Genomic DNA, 20,742 nt, shown 5'->3' with positions numbered 1-20,742 from the left:
CTCTCTCTCCCATGTACATAATTTTTTTTCTAAACCATTTGATAATTCTCAATTTCAGTATTCTCTAGAAGCATTTTCCCATAATAATAGTACAATTAACACAGACATGGTAATATTATCTCATCTATTAGACCTGAATTCATATTTCACTAATTGTTCCACTAGTATTTTTATAGAAAAAAATTTTTTAAAGTATGTTTATGCTAATTCTGATCCAAAGTCTAGTTCTGCAGTGCATAATACATTTAGTTGGCATGTCTCCTTTAATCGGTATTTTTTTGTTTTCCATCCCTTGGACTTCTTTCTTTTTAAAGAATTTAGGTGGTTTATTCTATAGTGTGTCCCTCAGTTTGGGGTTGTCTTGATTTTCCTCAGCTTCAGGTCATGCATTTTTTCAAATGAACATTACAGAAATGATGCAGCAGCATTCTCAGTGAATCATGTCAGGAGGTATATGATACCTATTTACCCAATTACTGGTAGTGTTAACTTTAATCACTAGATTATGTTAATATCTTATGGCAGATTTTTCTACCATGAAGCTATTTTTATTTCTTTGTAATTGTAAAGTCTACTTCAAAAATTTGTTGATTGAAATGACCTATCAACTTATGGATGCTGGGAGGTCCTCAAAAATTTCTCTCTTCCTCACTCTGGTAAATCTCTTATTGAGCTGGTGGGGCTTACCAGGTGGCTCAGTGGTAAAGAATCTGCCTGCCAGTACAGGGGATGCAGAAGATGCGGGGTCGAAATGATCCCCTGGAGAAGGAAATGGCAACCCATTCTAGTATTCTTGCCTGGAGAATCCTTGGACAGAGGAGCCTAGTGGGCTGTAGTCCACAGACACGACTTAGTGACTGAGCACACACAATGAGCCAAAGATTTTAGAAGTACTTAACTAATAATCTTTTAATTTTTCATGAAGGTTAATTTTTTTAATGTGCCTCAGGCACAGATAAACTGGAGCTATGCAGATTTTCTTATAGAGTACTTTTTTACCATTCTGGTGTTGGGTAGTGCTCTTTTATTACCAAGTGTGTCTTGTACATGGAGATGATAGTATTGATCAGGAATGGATTAAGATAGTGAGAACTAAAGGCAGAGCTATGGAGTACTGTAACATTTAGAGGTTAAACAGAGGAAGAGATGCAACAAAGATAACTGAGCTGGGCTTTGGAAGTAAGGCTTTCAGGCATGATTAAGAATTAGCTAAGCAGATGAGAGAAGGAACAGCGATCTATTCAGAAGAGAGAAAAATAAGTATAAAAACATGAAGGTGTGACAGAACATGGAATTTGAAAAGCATGTGGTTTTGTACTTTTGAAGCATAATATCTTGGGTATGGCTGTGTCAAGCAGTAGGAGATGAGGCTGGAGGAAAACGTTTGAGCCTGTTTATTCCCCAGAAACTAATGTGGGCTTGTTTCCCAAATAGGGAAGTCAGTAAAGAATTTGAAGCAAGGGAACAATATGTAAGATTTATAAAGATCCAAGTAAGAAGACATGAGGCAGTGAGAATGAGGAAGGAGGAACCAATTTGAGTTATAAACAAAATTAGAATCTGTGTGAATCAATGAGATAAGGGAGGTGGGAGATGAAAGAAGAGAAAGAATCTAAGACGACTTCTCCGTTGCTGGCTTGTGTAACTGGGAGTAGCTGCTGCTGCTGCTAAGTCACTTCAGTCGTGTCCAACTCTGTGTGACCCCATAGACAGCAGCCCACCAGGCTCCCCTGTCCCTGGGATTCTCCAGGCAAGAACACTGGAGTGGGTTGCCATTTCCTTCTCCAATGCATGAAAGTGAAAAGTCAAAGTGAAGTCGCTCAGTTGTGTCCGACTCTTCGCGACCCCATGGACTGCAGCCTACCAGGCTCCTCCGCCCATGGGATTTTCCAGGCAAAAGTACTGGAGTGGGGTGCTATTGCCTTCTCCCACTGGGAGTAGAGTGTGGCCTAAAGTTGGTGCTGTGTTGGCCATTAGCCCAGTTAGAAACTACAGGCAGAAGTACAGGTTGAAGTGTAAATGAATGCAGTTGAGTGTGAAGTCGCTCAGACAGTTTGCGTTTAGTTAGGTAAGGGGGTCTTGAGCACAAGAACCAGCACCAGATAGTGTTTGATACAAATGAGAGAGGACCTTTCAGGTCAGGTGATTGGTCTTCAACTCTTGGTCCTGGTTACTACTGAGGAAAGTAGCGCAAGAAGGTAAAGGAAAGCCTCTTTTCCAACTAGGAAATTTTAAAGGATATACCTTCTAGAGTAACTTACTTGTCTGAGGTGCCTCATTTTTTTAGTGCTTTTTAGTTGAGTTTTTTTTTATACATAACTTGGTGATTCATAGTACAGACAAATCATAGAAATCTTTTAGAAATTAAAATGGAAGTATTCCATTTTTTGAAATTCAGTTACAGTCAAACTGAAGTGTTTGTTCTATAGTGAATAGCTAGTAATAAGTTTGTCTTTATTTCACTTTTATTTTTCTACTTGTCAAATATCAATTAAGTTACTTTTAATTTTAGATGGAAGAAGAACCATTTAACCCAGACTACGTTGAAGTAGACAGAGTGTTAGAAGTCTCTTTTTGTGAAGATAAAGATACTGGCGAGGTAAATATTTGGTAGAAATTATTTTTGAGTAAGTAAGAAAAATCTAAAACCTTCCAGGTATTAAAACATTACTTTTTTAGAGGCAATGATCTAAAAACGTTAAACAAAGTTTCATAAGTCTTTACCAGTAAAGATTAATATATTTAAATTTTTTCTGGGGATTCTCAGTTTAAACTGTTTCTTACTATTCTTTTTCAAATTAATAAAGTGAAAAAAACTTTCTTTTACAGCCTGTTATTTACTATTTAGTAAAGTGGTGCTCATTACCGTATGAAGATAGTACTTGGGAACTAAAAGAAGATGTAGATCTTGCAAAAATAGAAGAGTTTGAGCAATTGCAAGCTTCAAGGCCTGACACAAGACATTTGGTAAGAATATGCCTTATCATCATGAAATCTTAGCATTTCCTTAATCAAGAGGTGTAGTGTGATTTTTGAATTTTGAATTTAGTCTGGTGTGCAATTAATACTGTATTTTTAAAATGACTACATAGTAAGTAAAATTACTACTTAGTATTGTATATATGTTAATTTAACTATTCCTCTATTAGTGGATACTCCAGGTTTTTTCTATTCCAAACAGTGCTACATTGAAACATGGAACCCTTTATAAGTGAAATCAGAAGTATTAATATAATTGTTTGGTCAGAACATATGTGCATTTAAAATTTTTGATAAGAAGGGACTTCCCTGGTGGTCCAATGGCTAAGACTCCATGCTTCCAATGAAGGGGGCATTCAGGGGCCTGGGTTCAATCCCTTGTTGGGAAACTAGGATCCCTCATGCTGCAATGACTACAACAACAAAAATGATCCCATGTGCTGCTGCGGCTAAGACCTGGTGCAGCCAGATAAATTTTAAAAATATTTAAAATTTTTTTGATAAATATTTCCTTTTAAATTTCCCTCCAGAAAAGTTTCAAATACTTCTACTTAATCTTGAATTTACTCAGGTCATTTATAAAAATGTCTAAGGTATCAGTTTCAGCTCTAAGCAGTGTTATTAATTCTCTGTCAAAGAAAAATCTTTAATATACCCACCTTTCCCTTGCTTTCTGTAAACCAGTTATTTCTTTATAACTGAATAGCTCTTCTACTTCCATAGTAGCTTTATTTTTAGAAAAACCGTTTGAATAGAATATTACTAAAGATCCACGTAAATTAAGTACACTGGTTTCCTATTGATTCATCCTTGTCTCTCCTTGCTTTAAAAAAAAAAACTGAATCAGTTATTGATTTTTCTAGTACAAAGACTACAGAATTCTAGAAGGTTATATGGCAAGTTGTGTTATTTTAATAATTACATTTTTTTTTCCTTAAAGCATAGGATTGTTACCATGTAAATCCAGTTTGCAGAACCAAGCAAAAGAAATTCACAAAGAGATGTACTATGATTTTAATTAAATATTTTGGCCAGTCCTCTTTCAAATGTAATTTGGTCATAGAAATTTCTTCACTAAAGAGGAATTTGGTATATGAAAAGACTAGAAGAGATTACTTTTCAATTAGAATCAGAATTAAGGAAGGCTGTTATGAAAAATGTGGAGATGTAATATAAAAGAAGAAAGTTAATTGTTCCATGGAAGAGACCATATTGTTTTTATAACAGTTTTTTTTCTGGTTGTCATTTTATTTACTGGTCTTCTTAATCTGTCTCCCAATAATACCCATAGCTTATTACCAAGAGGACAGCAGCTCCCCTCTATTCCTTTTGTCTTCCAAGTGCCTTTTCTTGAGCCAGGAAAGGAAAGTGTTAATTCAGGGAGGAACAGTCTAAAGGATATTATGAAGAGGAAAAATTTTCTTTTTGGAGTGGGGTCCATATTTCAGTGGTAACCTGATCTTTTAGCCTTATTAAGTAAGCTGTTTCTTAGATTAGTGGTTGTCCGTCAGAGGTGCTTATCAGTACCACTTTGGAACTTTTCGAAAATAAGAGGTGCCTAGTTTCTGTATCCTGGCTCCAGAATCAGAATATCTCTGAGTGGACCCCAGGTGTTAAAAGTCTTTCCCACATGGTGGGAAGAGCCGCTGCCTTAGATACATTTGTAGTCTTTGGTAATGTAGCCAATAGAATTAATCCCTTCAGTTAAAGTAAAATCAATTTGACAAAAGTGCTAGTTTATCAAAGTCAAGTAATATAGAAGGTAAGTGATGTTTTTCTTTTTGCCAGTCTATTATTATTAAATAAAACAACATATAAACGTGTTTTTGAACAAATGAAATTTGTTCCTAAACTAAGGAAATAGTGATTGGATTACTGAAAGGAAAATTATTAGAGACGTTGAAAATTATTAGAGAACGTTATTTAATGTGGAAATTGTTTTAAAGTTCATTGGCTACTATTTAAGAAATTTTTTTTTTGTTTTTAGTAAACCCTGGATATTTCATATTTGGGTGCTATTGTAAGATAGTACTTTTAAAATTTATTTATAGTTGTTTCTACAATGTAGAATACAATTTTCTGTATACTGATCTTATGCAGTGATGGTAAAATCACTTCTTAGTTTGTGTTTTTTCTAGATTCCACAGGATTTTCTGTATAGTCAAATCATGTCTTCTGGAAATTAATAAAGTTTCACTTCTTCCTTTTTCATCTTAATGACTTTTATTTCTTTTTCTTGCTTGATTACTCCTATTACAACCTATAGTACAGTGTTGAATAGAAGTGATGAGAGTGGACATCCTTGCCTTTTCTGATTTTAGGGAGAATGTATTCATTTTTTAACCAGGACATATGATAGGTGGTTTTTTCATAGATGCATCTTACTAAGTTGAGGAAATTTCCCTCTATTCAAAATTTAATTAGAGTTTATTTATTAGGAATAAATCCCTTTTTTTACATCGATCTGAGATTATCATAGGTTTTTTTAGCCTGATCAACCCTGATTAATTTTCAAATTTAATCCACCTTCCATACCCAGGAAAAACCCCACTTGGTCTTGCTGTATTACCCCTTTTATATGTTATTAGATTCCATTTGCTAAAATTTTGTTACTAATTTTTTATCTAGATATTGGTCTCTAGATTTCTTGTAATTCCTTTGTCTAATTTCAATATCAGAGTTTCACAGAAAGAGTTGAGACTATGCCTTCCTCTTCAGTTTTCTAGAAGAGTTTATGTAAAACTTATTTGGTCCTTAGATGTTTGTAAAATTTCATCATAATGCCATATATGTTACCCTTCTGTGATTATTTTAAAAACAGTGCTTTTACCATGTATGAGATGTATGGAAAATTTAAAAGTCTGAAATACATCATTCATTTGTTTTTCTACAAAGGATCGTCCTCCTCCTAATATTTGGAAAAAAATAGATCAATCCAGGGATTATAAAAATGGCAATCAACTCAGGGAATACCAACTGGAAGGACTCAACTGGCTCTTATTCAATTGGTACAATAGGTATGTAGTATGTATTAATAAAAAAATATTTTATGTGTGTTTTAAAAATGTGTTCCAAAATACATTAAATAAAATTGATACTAATGTTCCTACATTATTACTATCATGGAGTCTTCATTATTGAAAGAAAAATTGTGGTTACCTCTGGAAGATAATGTACATTATAATTTAGAATTTTGACTACAGTTGCTTCCCTTAAATATGTAGCAATCAGAATAGAAGAAAGTTGATATATTGATTCTTAATCAAATTTGAGATAGCTTTCTTAACATCATCAAACATCAACTATGTTATCGAATGTTTTTCAACTTACACTGCTGTCTGCCAGTAATTGAACCTAGTTACTAAGGTGTGAGCGGTTTCATCTAAAAAGTTAAATAAGTCTGTAATGTACATCTTCAAGGAAGCAGATTTTCAGTAATTGCTAAGGAATAGAATACAAAATATAAGAACCTAGTAATGAATTACCCCCACTTATTATTAATTTTCCAAACTGTTTAAAAAACTTTTTGGAATATTATGTCACCTTTTTTTAGTGAGATGGAAAATTAATTGCAAAAGAAGTAAAAAATGGTATCTTGATTGATAAAAAAGTCTGATTATGTATATAAAAGAGCAAATGAAGGTACTATTACTAGTAATGGTAGCAAAATTTTATGACACTTATTCAGAATCATTTTTCTGTGTTTTTACTTGTCACATGATTCTTCTGTTTAACTAAGTAACAGTTAGTCATGAGTCCATGGCAATGGTACATCCATCAACTCCATCAGATGGAGTTAGGGGGATCTGTTATCCCACACAGTGCTCTTCCCCTTGTTTATATTTTCTAAGTGTTATCATTTTTCCCAAGAGAATCTTCCTGGTAAAATAGTCAACAAAATTTTAATTGTCTTCTCTTATCAGTACCCTTTCTCAGTTGCTTGTTTTAAACTTATACCATTTTCCTAAAGCACTTTATCAGAACCCTACCCCCTTCACTCACTATATATGACTGCTTCTTAGAGAAGTCTAGGACCAGTATTTGAATTCATTGAGATTGTTGCCTGCCCTCTCACACCCAGGCCTAAAAATGTATCTTCATCCTTAGCCATTCATGCCTCTGTCCTCCTTTCAGAAGTTAAATGGTGCCTCCCCAGAACCAAGATTGATGCTACAACCTCAACTCTTGACAGGCATCTCATCTAGTCTTCAGAACCTCACTTCAATCACTTATCAGCCTTCTCTGTTGTATCTTCAAACTATCCCATTAAGACTAATGCCATCCCTTCAGTCTGTGAACAAATTTGGGTTTAACCTATATATAAAAATTTTTAAGGAAAGGATTAATCTTCTCTCAGCTCTGTTTTTCCTTCTAGCTACCTTGATCCCTCTTTGTAACTTCCAAGGTAGAGGTCTAGGAAGTATAGTCATCATGAACTCTTCCTGTTTTCTTATCTCCAATTCTCCTTAAACCTGTCGTTTGGATTTTAATTCTGTATCATCTCTGAAACTCTTAATTTTCTAGTCCACAGTGTTTTTTTCAGCCTTAAATTGCTGTCTCTGCTGCATTGGTTAGTAGTTCTAGACGTTCTTTAAACTTTTCTCCCATTCTCACTTCCAACAGCTTCCATAGCGTTAACCCTCCCAGCTCTCCAATACCTCTGTTACTATTCCTTTCAATAGTCTTTCCTGGTTCTTCTTCCTCTGCCTACCCTTTCAGTGTTGGTTCTTTTTCTTTCCCAATGTGCTGTCTTCTCATATTACATGTTTGTTCTGCCTAAGCCAAACTTTATACCGCCCCCTGTGTCTTCACTTATCAGTAACATCTCTAAGGCGTTAATTCAAGCCCATATTTGTTTGCTTCTTGCTTCCTTAATGTCTATCTCAGTGATATTTTAACACAACAAATTCACAATTAACCTTATTATTTCCTGTTTCGTCCATATCAGACTTATTCTTCCACATTTTACATCTTGGTTGAGAATAATACAACTTACTTAGTCACCCAAATTTAAATCTGACTGTCATCCCACACTCCATATATCTGATTGATCATTAAGTCCAGATCATTCTAACATGTATTTAACTTCAGAATCAGTTTTCTCTTGATCCCTCCTACCTTAGTCCACAGGTCCACTATTCTTTGCTCTATTATTTTGGTACTTTCCTAATTACTGTCCCAACTTCAAGTCACCTCACCTTCTAGTATTCCCGTGGCACCAGAGTCAGCTTCAAGTACAAACCTAATCTCATCAGGTTTCTTTAACAATGTTCACTGACTCTCATTCTCAATAAAATGATATCCATAACCTTTATGACCCCTGCTTATCTTAGTAATATCCCTTCCTTTACCATTCCCTCAAAACCATATTAAACTACTTCTTGCCTCCCAGTTAATCGTATTCTTGACACTTGTACCCCTTTGTTCTGCCCTCTGGCAAAACCCTGCTCATTACTGACCTCCTCTCTGAAGGCAGTCTTAACTTCTCTCAGCCTTTCTAGATGCAGTTAGATACTTACTCACCTGAGCTTCCATAATGAACTTAACACTGATGATTCTTAATTGGCCATATATCACAATCATCTGTGCAGCTTATTTTAGAAATTTCAGTTGCTTTTATCCTACTTTGCATATTGAATCAGAATGTAAAGGAGAAGGCCATGGGTAATTGTTTCTTAGGCTGTTCCAGTACACAGCCAGAATTGAAAACCAGTTCTTAATTTGTGCTTCTGTGATAGCACGTTGCATGATTATTTATTTATGTCTGCTTTCTAATAGATGCAAGCCCCTGGAAGGCAGAGAACATGTTCTTTATATATATATATATATATATATATATATATATGTATATATATCCCTGAGATAAGAAGGCATTTAATAAATGTTTCCTGAATAAATAACATTTAGTTTGCTTTGTTCTTGCCATTTTGTTCTTTTAAAAACTCAAGTATCTAACAGGTGGTATCTTTATTTTGGAGCTACAAAAAAATCTATAGTTTTCCCTTTGCAATACTATAATAAAATTATAATCTTTAACCAAATCTGCACTTCAGAAACTTTCACGTTTTTATAAATGCAAGTATTTTAACCTGATCTCTCTGCTTTTTTTATATTTATCTTTTAAAATATTGTAGTATACAGAAAACCCAAAATATACATGGGTAATATATTTGTTTATTTCAGACGAAACTGCATTTTAGCAGATGAAATGGGTCTTGGCAAAACCATTCAATCAATTACATTCCTCTACGAAATCCTTCTGACTGGTATAAGAGGACCTTTCCTGATTATTGCTCCACTTTCTACTATTGCAAACTGGGAGAGAGAATTTCGTACGTGGACTGATATTAATGTTGTGGTTTATCATGGGAGCCTGATTAGCAGACAAATGATACAGCAATATGAGATGTACTTCAGGGACTCACAGGTGTGTTATTGGTGATTTTGTTTGTTGTTTGAAAGGTCAGATTTTAAAAAGATAAGCATTACATATTAATTACTTTGAAATTTGTGATAGATTTTAATTGCCTACTTAGATCTTAGTTTGATTTCTTTATTCATCATATTTATTTTACAATAAATTTTAGTAGCTGAAGAAAGAAATGACCAAAGTAGGCAAGTTCACACTGTAGTTTACTGGAAGGAAGTATGCTGATTTATACAAATGTACAAATTTGATTTTCTACTTAATTTTTTAGCTAGAATAATTGTTTTATTAATTGTTTTAAATACACATTAAATTTATTTTAAAAATAATGACTGTCTCTTTGATCATCTTCCGGTTTTTTCCCTCCATTTAAAAAATTTACTTCTTCACTGACCACCATGGGTCTGAATGCCCATTGGGTGAAACCGTAGGTTGTCTTGTGTGTTCATTGAGTTTTGATGTTAGACATTTTGGGTTGTTTTGTATACTGGTACACACATACCTCTGTGTCTTTCTTCCTTTGCTTTGATGGTTTTCTTCTCCATATTCTAGAGGAATATTTTCCATTTTACTTTGACCACTTTTCTTTAGGAAGGGATACCTCTTTTTATGCTAAATATACAGATCATAAAATTGAGATGACATTATATGAAAGAATTTCCTAGCAGAAGGTTAAGTTTAGAAAACATGAAATGCCAAGTTGCAGTTTTTAGTAGTAGTTTGACTCTTCCTAGGTGAAACTTTTACTAAGAAATAAGAAACAAAGTTAACTAAAACACATTTCACACAAAATTGTGTTGTTTCATTAGAAAAGATTATGGCACTCTGCCTCAATAAGTACCTTAATATTTTATTTTCTTTTACTGATTCTTAACATTTTATAAGGATCATTATAACATACGGCCAGGTCATGAGATATGGTATAGGTTAAGGTAAGATAAAGTGCATAGCCTTTTACTTTTGCCTACCAATTATAACTGATTTTCTATTTAGTTAAGGCTGAATATCAGTAAAATTAACTTTCTTCTACTTTAATGTTTGAAACAATTAGATTTCTGTGAAATTAGGCATGTCTGTAATCAGTTCTACTGAAAATTATCAACTTTGCATTTTTGGAGCCTATGACAACTTAAGTTGTTCGATTTCCTTCCGTAGTGTTTTATTATTCTTAATTGGACATTTGTAGAATTTTAGAGCTGTATAATATCATTAAAACCATTTACTCTAGCTTTTTTAAGGTATTTTTAAAATATTAGAAGTTTAAGATTTAATATGTATTTCATGAGTTTGGTATAAATGTGATAGCCAGAAAGCTGAAAGATTCCTGATGTGTTATAAACTGAATAGTATGTAATAAATTATATTTTATGGTAAATGTTATACATTCTAGAATATTGTGTGAAGGGTTTAAAATTTCAAGAGTTAAGGATGTCTCATGTAACGAGATAAATAGATCTATACTTTAAATATAGAAATAACTTTCAGATTAAACTCTTTCAAATATATATATTTTTTAATTAAATGAACATTTAACTTCTGCTTTTTTCCAAATTATTAAATAATTTGAAATCACAGAAATGGCAAAATTATGCTGTAATTTTCTGAATTGCACTGGAAAAAGTAATAGATAATAACACTAATATCTACAGACATTTATTGAGTATTTCCCATGTGCCATGTATTATGCTAAACAGTTTGCATGTAGTATTTCATGTAATCTTTGTAATAGCTACCCTGTAAATAGGTGATATCTTCCTCATTTACAAATGAGGAAGCTGAAGTAAAAAGAAGTGATACTGTTTCTCCTAAAATCACAGAGCAAAACTGGTATTAATAAACCCAAGTCAGACTCAAGAACCTTTGTTTTTAAACAGTACAATACCCCTGAAACTGAATGCATCATATCCCGGGTTTTTAGAGCTGTGTAGACTTATATTTTGTACCTATTCTAATATTCTACTGGAGTTATTGTTCAGCTTAATGGCCAGTGTATGCAATCAATATGAATTGTTCTAAAATTACTGTAATTTAAGTTGATAGGAATTTAAAAATCTAAATCAGATCACATGATTTTCTTAGCCCTTCATTTCTCCTAATAGTTTATAGTTTTCAATGCCATTTAAACATTGTCTTCACTTGGAATCTAGAACTTTATTCTGTTCCTATATCACTTTCCTTTTGAAACCCCCTTTAAGTGATTCCTTCTTGTCTTATCTAAACTTGGGGGTGACCCAGGGCTCAGTCTTCTACTTTTTATATCTGTACTCATTCCATCAGAGATTTTATTCGGTCACACAACTTAATTACCATCTGTACTGCTGGAAACTCCCAAATCTATATCAACAATTCTAACCTCTTTCCTAAATTCGAGTCATATGCAAATTCCTACTCAGTTACTCCACTTGAATATCTAATAGACATCTCAAACATAACATGTCCAAAACTGAAATCCTACATTTCCTCGTGGTAGTAAATGGCAACCCCAGCTTCTAGTTGTTTGATCCCAAAAGTTTAGTCAAAACTTGAATCCTCTCTTAAACTCACTCCATTCCTCTCCGTTAGTAAATCCTGTTGGTTCCACCTTCAAATTAAATCCAGAACTGGCCTCCATTGATGATGGAGGCCTCCAAATCTCATGGCCTCCATTGATGATCTCTTGTTTGAATTACTACAACAGCCTCTTAACTGGTTTCTATGATCCTGTCCTTGGCCTTTTTCAGACTATTTTTTACCAGAAAAGCCAAGGAATTCTTTTAAAATATGTCAAATCATGATACTTCTTGTCTCAAAACCCTCTAATAGCTTCTTGCTCAAAGTAAAAGCCAAGAGTCCTCACCACAGCTTTCAAGACCCTATACAGCCTCATGCCCTCCATTCATTGGATTTTAGTCTCACTGGATTTCTTGCTAATATTTGAATATTGCCAAAGATATTCCCATGTATGGCATTCACATTCTCTATTTCTACCAAGAATGCTTCCTGGTCCAGATCTCTAGATATCAACATGCCTTCCTCCCTGATCTTCAGGACTTGGCTCAAATGTCACTTCTTAGTGATGGCCTCCCAGCCATTGTAAATAGAGTTGGAATGGTCACCTCCAAGCCCATACTTCCCATACACATCCCTGTGTTATTTGAGTCTGTGAGCTTTATTACTTTCTAACATAATTTCTTTGATTTTGTTTTTTCATCTTGGGGTTTCTTTTTTCCTTAATGGCTATGTTCTATATTTGAGTAATTGGAATGTAAGTTCCAATTGGATAGTTTTGTCTGTCTTGTTTACTGCTCTATCTCGTGCAGCTAGAACAGAGTCTGGCACATAAACACCCAATAAATACTTGCTAACTAAATGACATGAGTGGCCAGTTTTTATATTTACTACTTATTTGCCATTATATGTGTGGAGTCATAGATATAAATAATAAACATAAACACTGAAATTTATTTGGCTAGATTTATAATAAGCATTTCTTTTTTGACTTAACATTGTTAATAAGATTCTTAAAAATTATCAAATGTCTTATCAAGGAATACTTTTTTGGATATAATTAATTGTATCATTGTTTTGGCAAAATTTTTGACAACATTCTTGAAAACTACAATCTAATAGTTTTAATGCTAAGGTTCCTCATTTTAAGGGAGTATCTCTGCATATATAAAAATTTCTATGGAAAATAGTTTTATAGCAAATGTCATTAAGTGATTTGTATGCTGCTTGATAGGAATTAAAAATTATGATCAAGACATTCTAGCAAATTATTACATTTGGTAATAAATTTCTAGGGGCGTATTATTCGAGGAGCTTACAGATTCCAAGCCATCATCACCACTTTTGAAATGATTCTTGGAGGCTGTGGAGAGCTTAATGCAATTGAATGGCGATGTGTAATTATTGATGAAGCACATAGGTTAAAAAATAAAAACTGTAAACTTCTAGAAGGTCTGAAACTCATGAATCTGGTAAGTGACTTAATGTCATTTTAATGACTTCCATTTCTTAGCTACATAGTAAAAAGAGCTAGTGCCAAAAACTTATTTCTTTATTTTTTTAATTTTAAAATACAGATTTCTAATTTCTATCTGATAATTAAGATTATTTTGCTTTAATTAGTAAGGGGAAAAAATCTCATCTGTTTTCTAAGACTTAAATTTTTTAGCACTTTTCTCTTAAAAGCTTTAGTAATTTTGTAATTTAAAAAGAGAGGAAAACCTTTGAAGAGTGTCCTATTGAAAAGAAAAATATAAGTTTTAAGGCTAAATTCCTCAATAAAAAGCCCTTTCACCAAAGTTAAAATATTATTCAGATCATTTTATCATAGAGGAATAAAGTATCTGCATGTATTTATTATAGTTAATGGGATTTTTGAAAGTCATCTTATTAATGTGTTTGCTTTCAAATCAAAGTATTTTGTGTTTTTTAACATTTCGATTTAATTAGCATCACATAATTAGTACGTGAGCACTTGAACAAATGACTCAAGTAGATTTGCACAGAACTACATAAAGTAAAAGAACTACATAAAGTACAGAACTACATCAAGTAAAACAGTAAAGTGCTCCTTCATAGTCTTCATCCATGCCCACTCGTACTCTCCACTCCTTACTCCAGTATTTACAGATTGGTATATATCCGTCTAGACTATTTACTAACATCAAATACTTACGTAGACATGCAGATACATATAGAAATATTTTGCTTAAGAATTGAGGTATTTTCAAATCAGATTTTAAATACTTTATACTAGTATCACTAAAATATTTTTATTTCCTTTTGTTACTATTACGTTTAATTTGTAATGCATTTCTAGCTCAGAAATATTCCAGTCAGCCTTTCACATTGTTGGACTGTTACTTTAATGATGTAAGAACTTGTTCTTTTGTAAGAAGTCAAGTGATGATCTGCTAAATTGTAAAGAATGAGCACTGTTTTGTATACTAATTACCATACCAAGAATGGCTAAGTACCCCTCAAGAATTTGTCTGTTTCCTTGAATAAAAACCTAAAAATAAACTTTTAATTATTTACTATTTTTCTTTTAAAACCAATAGGTAAAAATTAATAGCAGACAAAGTAAGCTATTATGAGAATAATGCAGAGTCAATTAATGAAGATGAGTGGGTAGAGATATATTTTGAGTTGATTCTTGAATTATGGTCAGAAAAATGTTTGCTTTTCAAAAACATGGAAACATTTGATAATCTATATCAACTTTCATATCATCTTAGCACAATGCTGATTGAGATGGACTTGATAGTATATGATATTGGCATGATGTTCTTTCTTTATATAGGAACACAAGGTGCTTTTGACTGGCACACCTCTCCAAAATACAGTTGAAGAACTATTCAGTCTTCTTCACTTTCTGGAGCCCCTAAGGTTTCCTTCTGAATCAACGTTTATGCAAGAATTTGGGGATCTGAAAACAGAGGAACAGGTATCCTATTAGTCTTTGTAAATAGGTACATCAAATCTCTTCTCATTGTAATTATGCATGTGTATGCTACCTATATTGTCCATCATTTTTTATGCAGGTGCAGAAACTTCAGGCTATCTTGAAACCAATGATGTTGAGACGATTGAAAGAAGATGTGGAAAAGAAGTTGGCACCTAAGGAAGAAACCATCATTGAAGTAGAACTTACTAACATTCAGAAAAAATACTACCGGGCTATTCTGGAGAAGAACTTTTCATTTTTATCCAAAGGAGCAGGGCAGACTAATGTACCCAACTTAGTCAATACCATGATGGAGCTCAGGAAGTGCTGTAATCACCCGTATCTTATCAAAGGTAGTCGAAAAGGATTGCAAAGAAATCCTTTGCTTTCAACAGATACTCATGAAAAAATAACAAATGCTCAATAAAAGTAACACAGATGTAGTAGCTGCTACAAGGAAAGGCACTGACCCTGTGACTGTCCACCCTGGTGTTCTGTGGGATTACAGTTGTTCCAGAGTCGGGGGCAGTGTGAGCTACTTCGTAACAGTGTCCCATGTTAGCATTACCAGATTACAAAAGCAGGAGACGTGATCAGTCTAACGTGGAGTGCAGTTCCTCCACCAGCTTAATCCTCCTTATGGACAAAGACAGTAAAGCCCATGTTTGAATCTCTGAATTTACATTTTTCTTCCTGGTTTCTTTTCAGTCTGGATACACTAGTTATTGTCTCTAAATTTGTGTGCTCTGATAACAAGGTCTTGTTAGCTCCTCTATTAATGATCTGTCTGTACAGTTGAGTATTTTTACTTCCTGGGAGTATATATAAAGAGTATATATATATATATAGATAGATAGATATTATATATATATAAAGATATATATATATATATAAAGAGTATACTTCCTGGGAGTATACTCTTTATGCAAGACAAGCTATTTCTTAGGCCAGTATCTAACTTGCTTGCAGTTCTGGTACTCTTATAGCTAGACAGGCTGTAGGGAAGGAGAGCACCCTTAATGCTAATCTAGACTATAGGAGAAGTGTGGTCAAACTTGACTTCCCTTTTAATTTTTCCTGTTTGCTTGTTTTGATGGCAAGCAGGATGCCTATAGACACATCTAGGTTATGATCACCTTGCAGTGGTAATGACTGTTGTATTGGTTTTTAAATACTAGAAATTTATTTAAAAGTTTGTGTTTACTCACTTAGGATAGAACTGTGTTTTCACTAATTCTTATCCTAAGAACATCCATTCAACATTTAACAAACATAAATTTATGTAAGACATTATGCCAGTTATCTTGGGAGATTAAAAAAATGCTTAAGACACTGTCTTTATCCTCAGTGGAATTATAGGCTGGTGTTCTAGTACCTACATTAGAAAAATTTAATGTGTTAAAGAAGCACAGAAGATCACTAATTTAAAAAGAAAGTAGTTGAGAGTATCTGCATTTGTGTGTTGATGCTATTTTCTTATATTTTTTTTACAGGTGCTGAGGAGAAAATACTTGGAGAATTTAGAGATACATATAATCCAGCTGCTTCTGATTTTCATCTTCAAGCAATGATCCAGTCTGCTGGTAAATTGGTCCTTATTGATAAATTGCTTCCCAAAATGAAAGCAGGAGGTCATAAAGTGCTCATCTTCTCTCAAATGGTACGCTGCCTTGATATCCTGGAGGACTATCTTATACATAAAAGGTAAGGCATGTAATTCACCATGAATTATACTATAAAGTATGCTAAGTGTATGGTATTAAAGTTTCTGCAGAATGGTTTACTGTAACCCAACTTTACTCAAGTCTTCCTTTTTACGTAGATTAGAATCCATTTAAATCTGTACATAAAGATTGTTTAAGATTATATATCAGGTTTTCCTAACCTACATATTTTGCAATAGAAGACAGGGCTAATGAGACTAAGAAAATTTTGCATATTGACAGATATTTGCTGACCTATTGATGGGTGTATTAGGTTACATTTTATTTGATGTGTTTGTTAACCTTGTTGTAGCGACATTTTAAATGGATTTAATAACCGTCTTCAAAATTAAAGAAAATGATTCAAGATCCTTTTTCAGATCTTTTTCAGTGTTAAAATTAGAACCTGAACTTACTGGACTTTGACTTATTGTACACTGTATAATATTTGCTCTTGCTTTCACCTTTTCTCATGTGTTTAATGTGGTTTTTTTGTTTTGGTTTGGTTTTTTGATGTATAGTAAGATAATCTCTGCAATAATATCTAATCAGTATTTAGATAAGTAAGATATTTATCAGAGTATTTGTGGGCCAACTAGAAATCAACACATTAATATCAAAGAGAATCTGAAGATTCAGCTGTAATTTTAGTTTATGATATTTTGACCCTTATTAATAAGTAAAGATCAGTCTATGCTAGTTTATATTTTCAGATATTTTATAGTACATTTTTATTTTTCATTTTGTTTTCGGTTCCGCTTTTAGTGTCAGTGTTCTCTCATTTAGTCTTATTCCAAAATTTGTATGCTCCGTTTTATACCAAGTAGAAGGAGGATTAAATTGCAATAGTCTTAAAATAGCCATTCTTGCATTTTCTTGATGTCTTTACACAAAGAACTTTATAAGATAAAGATAAATTTGACTTAAGATGAATTTCATGGAAAACCTCAGATTTCTTTGATCCAGAAGTAACAGTATTAGGAGTCACACTCCCCCATTCACAGGCCCCAGGGATAACAGTGCAACTGCTGATAAGACTTAATTATAGGTGGAAAGAAGTGTCTTAAACCAGAAAAGGTGTGGCAAGAGTCATGTGTATTCCTCTTCTAGTTCCAAACTCTTTATGTATTTTATATTTATTGATGTCTAGCAATTTCTCAGTTTTATGTTAAATGAGGAAGGATAAAAGAAGTTAAAATTTAATTATTTGGCAGTGATGACTTTGAAGAATTAGCATTGTAGTTTGCTGTTAATAAATTACAGTTTACAAGCAAGTATATCAATTGAGAGAGTAACATGATTAAGGTACAGAAAAATCTTGTATCAAGTTTTATTTAAACCTTTGCTTCTTGACCCCCACCAAAAAAAAATCACTTGTTATAGTGAGATTGGTGCATGCATGCTGAGTCACTTCAGTCCTGCCAACTCTACGACCCTATGGACTGTAGCCTACCAGGGTCCTCTGTCCATGGGATCCTCCAGGCAAGAATACTGAAGTGGGTTGCCATGCCCTCCTCCAGGGGATCTTCCTGACCCAGGGATCAAATCCACGTCTCGTTGGCAGGCAGGTTCTTTACCTCTAGCACCACCTGGGAAGCCCAGTTAGATCAGTAAAGTATATTAATTGTAAAGCTTTTTACCTGTACATCCAGTAATGCAGAGATTTTGTAACTTTATATTATTTTGTGTTTCCTGTTTAGCACAAACACTGAGAATTATAAAACCATAGAAACTAGTTGGGGTAATATCACTTCTTAATTTTGTAGTAAACATTAATGTTGCAGCAAAACTGATAGCTATGTGTCTGTCAATTTGATAGAATGCCTTTATTTTCATTATATCCATCTATCTAAATTTATTGCATTTCACTTGATAGATATTTATATGAGCGAATTGATGGAAGAGTCAGAGGGAATCTTCGACAAGCTGCTATAGATCGATTTAGTAAACCTGATTCGGATCGATTTGTCTTTCTTCTGTGTACCCGAGCTGGTGGATTGGGCATCAATTTAACTGCAGCTGATACATGTATAATTTTTGATTCTGATTGGAATCCTCAAAATGACCTTCAGGTAAACAAATTCCCTGGCTAAGAGAATTTTTTAAAATTTCCATAGTTATCTTTGATAACCTGTTTTATTTTTATTTGAACAATTAACATGTATGTTTCCCTAAGAAATATCAGTGCCAAATAAAATAGATGAAATTATTTTATTTTAATTTAATGACAATAAAATATAATAAAATATACTTATTTAGATTACATATCTTCTAAAAATGGCTTACCTACTTGAGTATAATATTTAATTGTTTAAAATATATCATATATTTGTGAAATGCATAGAATAAGTTTAAGAATAGCTTATTTTACTTCTTTAAAAATAAGTGCTTACTTCTGATTTCATCTTCTTAATCATTGCATAATGTAGTATGCATAGAATTGAGACATAATTGAATTTGCTTTTTATGAAATACTAGAGAAAATTAATGTATACATTTAAATTAAGACTACTTGAACTTCATAGAAGTATGGGAATATTAATTAGTGGTTACAATGAGTCAGAGTTTACAGAAAATGTGTTTCTAGGAAGGATACTACATGAGAACAAAGTATTGGAGAAATGCTTCTTTTATTGTTCATAGTAGTCTCAGTAGTACTGTAATTGATATTATTCTTGAGAATATACCTGAATATACCTGACTTAATAAGCAATAATGTTTTAACCTTTCATTTGTATAATCTAGTTCAAAATTTATCAGACAGATTTTAAGTTCAGTAGGAATTTGAGATAATATATGAAGCTCTTACGTAATCTCTGCTGTCTTTACTTTCAAAATGTCTACATATTAGATAATTTGTTCTTTGCATGTTTAAGTAAAATTTAGGCCTCCAAAGTTATTCACCTTAAGGTTTTAGCCCTCTCAGAATTACCCAGCTTAACTAAAATATATTGAAAGAATTGTTGATAATGTAGCAGGGAGAAAAAAAAACTAGAAATTTAGAGTTAAAATTTATGTTTAAAGCCAGCGGCTAAAAAAGTTTGTTCATAGAATTTATGTTCCTGTCTAGAATTATATTGATGACACGCTCTTTAAGAAATAGTATTACTTCATGGATTTATGTTCTCCAGCATAGTTTAAATTTTAACTCATTGCTGATTGTGATATTTCTTCATGGATTCATATTCTCTGAAATATACATTTAAATTTTAATTTATTGCTGATTTTGGAATCATTTCTCATTTTAGTAAGCTCTGCCTTCATTTCCAGAGACAGGTTATATGCAGTTCAGTAGCAGGAGTTTCTAAAATATTCTTATACATATTTTTATATTCCTTCAAGATAGCTTAATGTGTAATGCCTTTTGTGCTATTTTATAAAATAAATTGAATCTATAACGTTTCATTTTTTACAGGCCCAAGCTCGTTGCCATAGAATTGGTCAGAATAAAGCAGTTAAAGTCTACCGACTGGTGACTCGTAACTCATATGAAAGAGAGATGTTTGACCGAGCCAGTCTGAAGCTGGGTCTAGATAAGGCTGTGTTACAGAGCATGAGTGGAAGAGAAAGTAATGTTGGTGGTGTATGTATATTTTCTTCTTTACTTGGAGTTTTCCTGTTTTTGTTTACATTTAATTTAAACCCCAGATAGCATATTATTTAATTTTGACCCATATTGAACACTAAGTAGATATTTTTATGTAAGGAGGAATTTCAGAATAGAGCTGTATTTATTAGATAACACTTTTGGAACCTGTTCTGTCTATATAGCTCCAATATTTGTGAATCCTAAGAGTAGGATTCACTACTCTGAAAAGAAGAAATTCTTCTTTTTCAAGATGTTTGTATTATGACACGTCAAAATAGAATTCCTTGTTTTTCCACATTTTTTCTATGAAAAAGTTTTCAAACTGGTCTCTTTAGGGCTAAACTACTACCATTGGCTTTGTCTTGTTATAAATGATGTTTTTGGCATTTTTCCCCTCAAAATCTTTTTTGTACCTTGTGATTATAACAACTACTGGATTCTAGTACTAAAAAGAACCTTGAAAGATTACCTGCCCCAGAGGCTTTGTTTTAACTGAAGTTATCATGGGCAAATGGCAGATCTTAGTTTAAAGACAGTGGAGTCAACAACTTCAATATGTTCTTCAGAGAATTCTCTTGGTACTCCCCAAGCCCAAAATGCAACTTAAACA

At 33.0% G+C, this 20,742-nt stretch overlaps 1 protein-coding gene across 11 annotated transcripts in view; it reads left to right on the top strand.

The window, feature by feature from the left end:
• Nucleotides 1-20,742, top strand: part of CHD9 (chromodomain helicase DNA binding protein 9) — a 224,888-nt gene that overhangs the window by 153,796 nt on the left and 50,350 nt on the right. For all 11 annotated transcript variants that reach the window (XM_027513586.1, XM_027513587.1, XM_027513589.1 and 8 more), the window contains 10 exons: nucleotides 2,513-2,599; nucleotides 2,830-2,967; nucleotides 5,875-5,996; nucleotides 9,163-9,406; nucleotides 13,189-13,365; nucleotides 14,697-14,840; nucleotides 14,938-15,193; nucleotides 16,334-16,544; nucleotides 18,420-18,615; nucleotides 19,959-20,126. In XM_027513586.1, coding sequence (XP_027369387.1) covers nucleotides 2,513-2,599; nucleotides 2,830-2,967; nucleotides 5,875-5,996; nucleotides 9,163-9,406; nucleotides 13,189-13,365; nucleotides 14,697-14,840; nucleotides 14,938-15,193; nucleotides 16,334-16,544; nucleotides 18,420-18,615; nucleotides 19,959-20,126 — 1,743 coding nt within the window. The remainder of the gene's footprint in view (nucleotides 1-2,512; nucleotides 2,600-2,829; nucleotides 2,968-5,874; nucleotides 5,997-9,162; nucleotides 9,407-13,188; nucleotides 13,366-14,696; nucleotides 14,841-14,937; nucleotides 15,194-16,333; nucleotides 16,545-18,419; nucleotides 18,616-19,958; nucleotides 20,127-20,742) is intronic.

Source organism: Bos indicus x Bos taurus, chromosome 18, assembly GCF_003369695.1.
Source record: "Bos indicus x Bos taurus breed Angus x Brahman F1 hybrid chromosome 18, Bos_hybrid_MaternalHap_v2.0, whole genome shotgun sequence".
NCBI lineage: Eukaryota > Metazoa > Chordata > Mammalia > Artiodactyla > Bovidae > Bos > Bos indicus x Bos taurus.
This window is presented reverse-complemented; position numbering and strand designations above follow the sequence as displayed.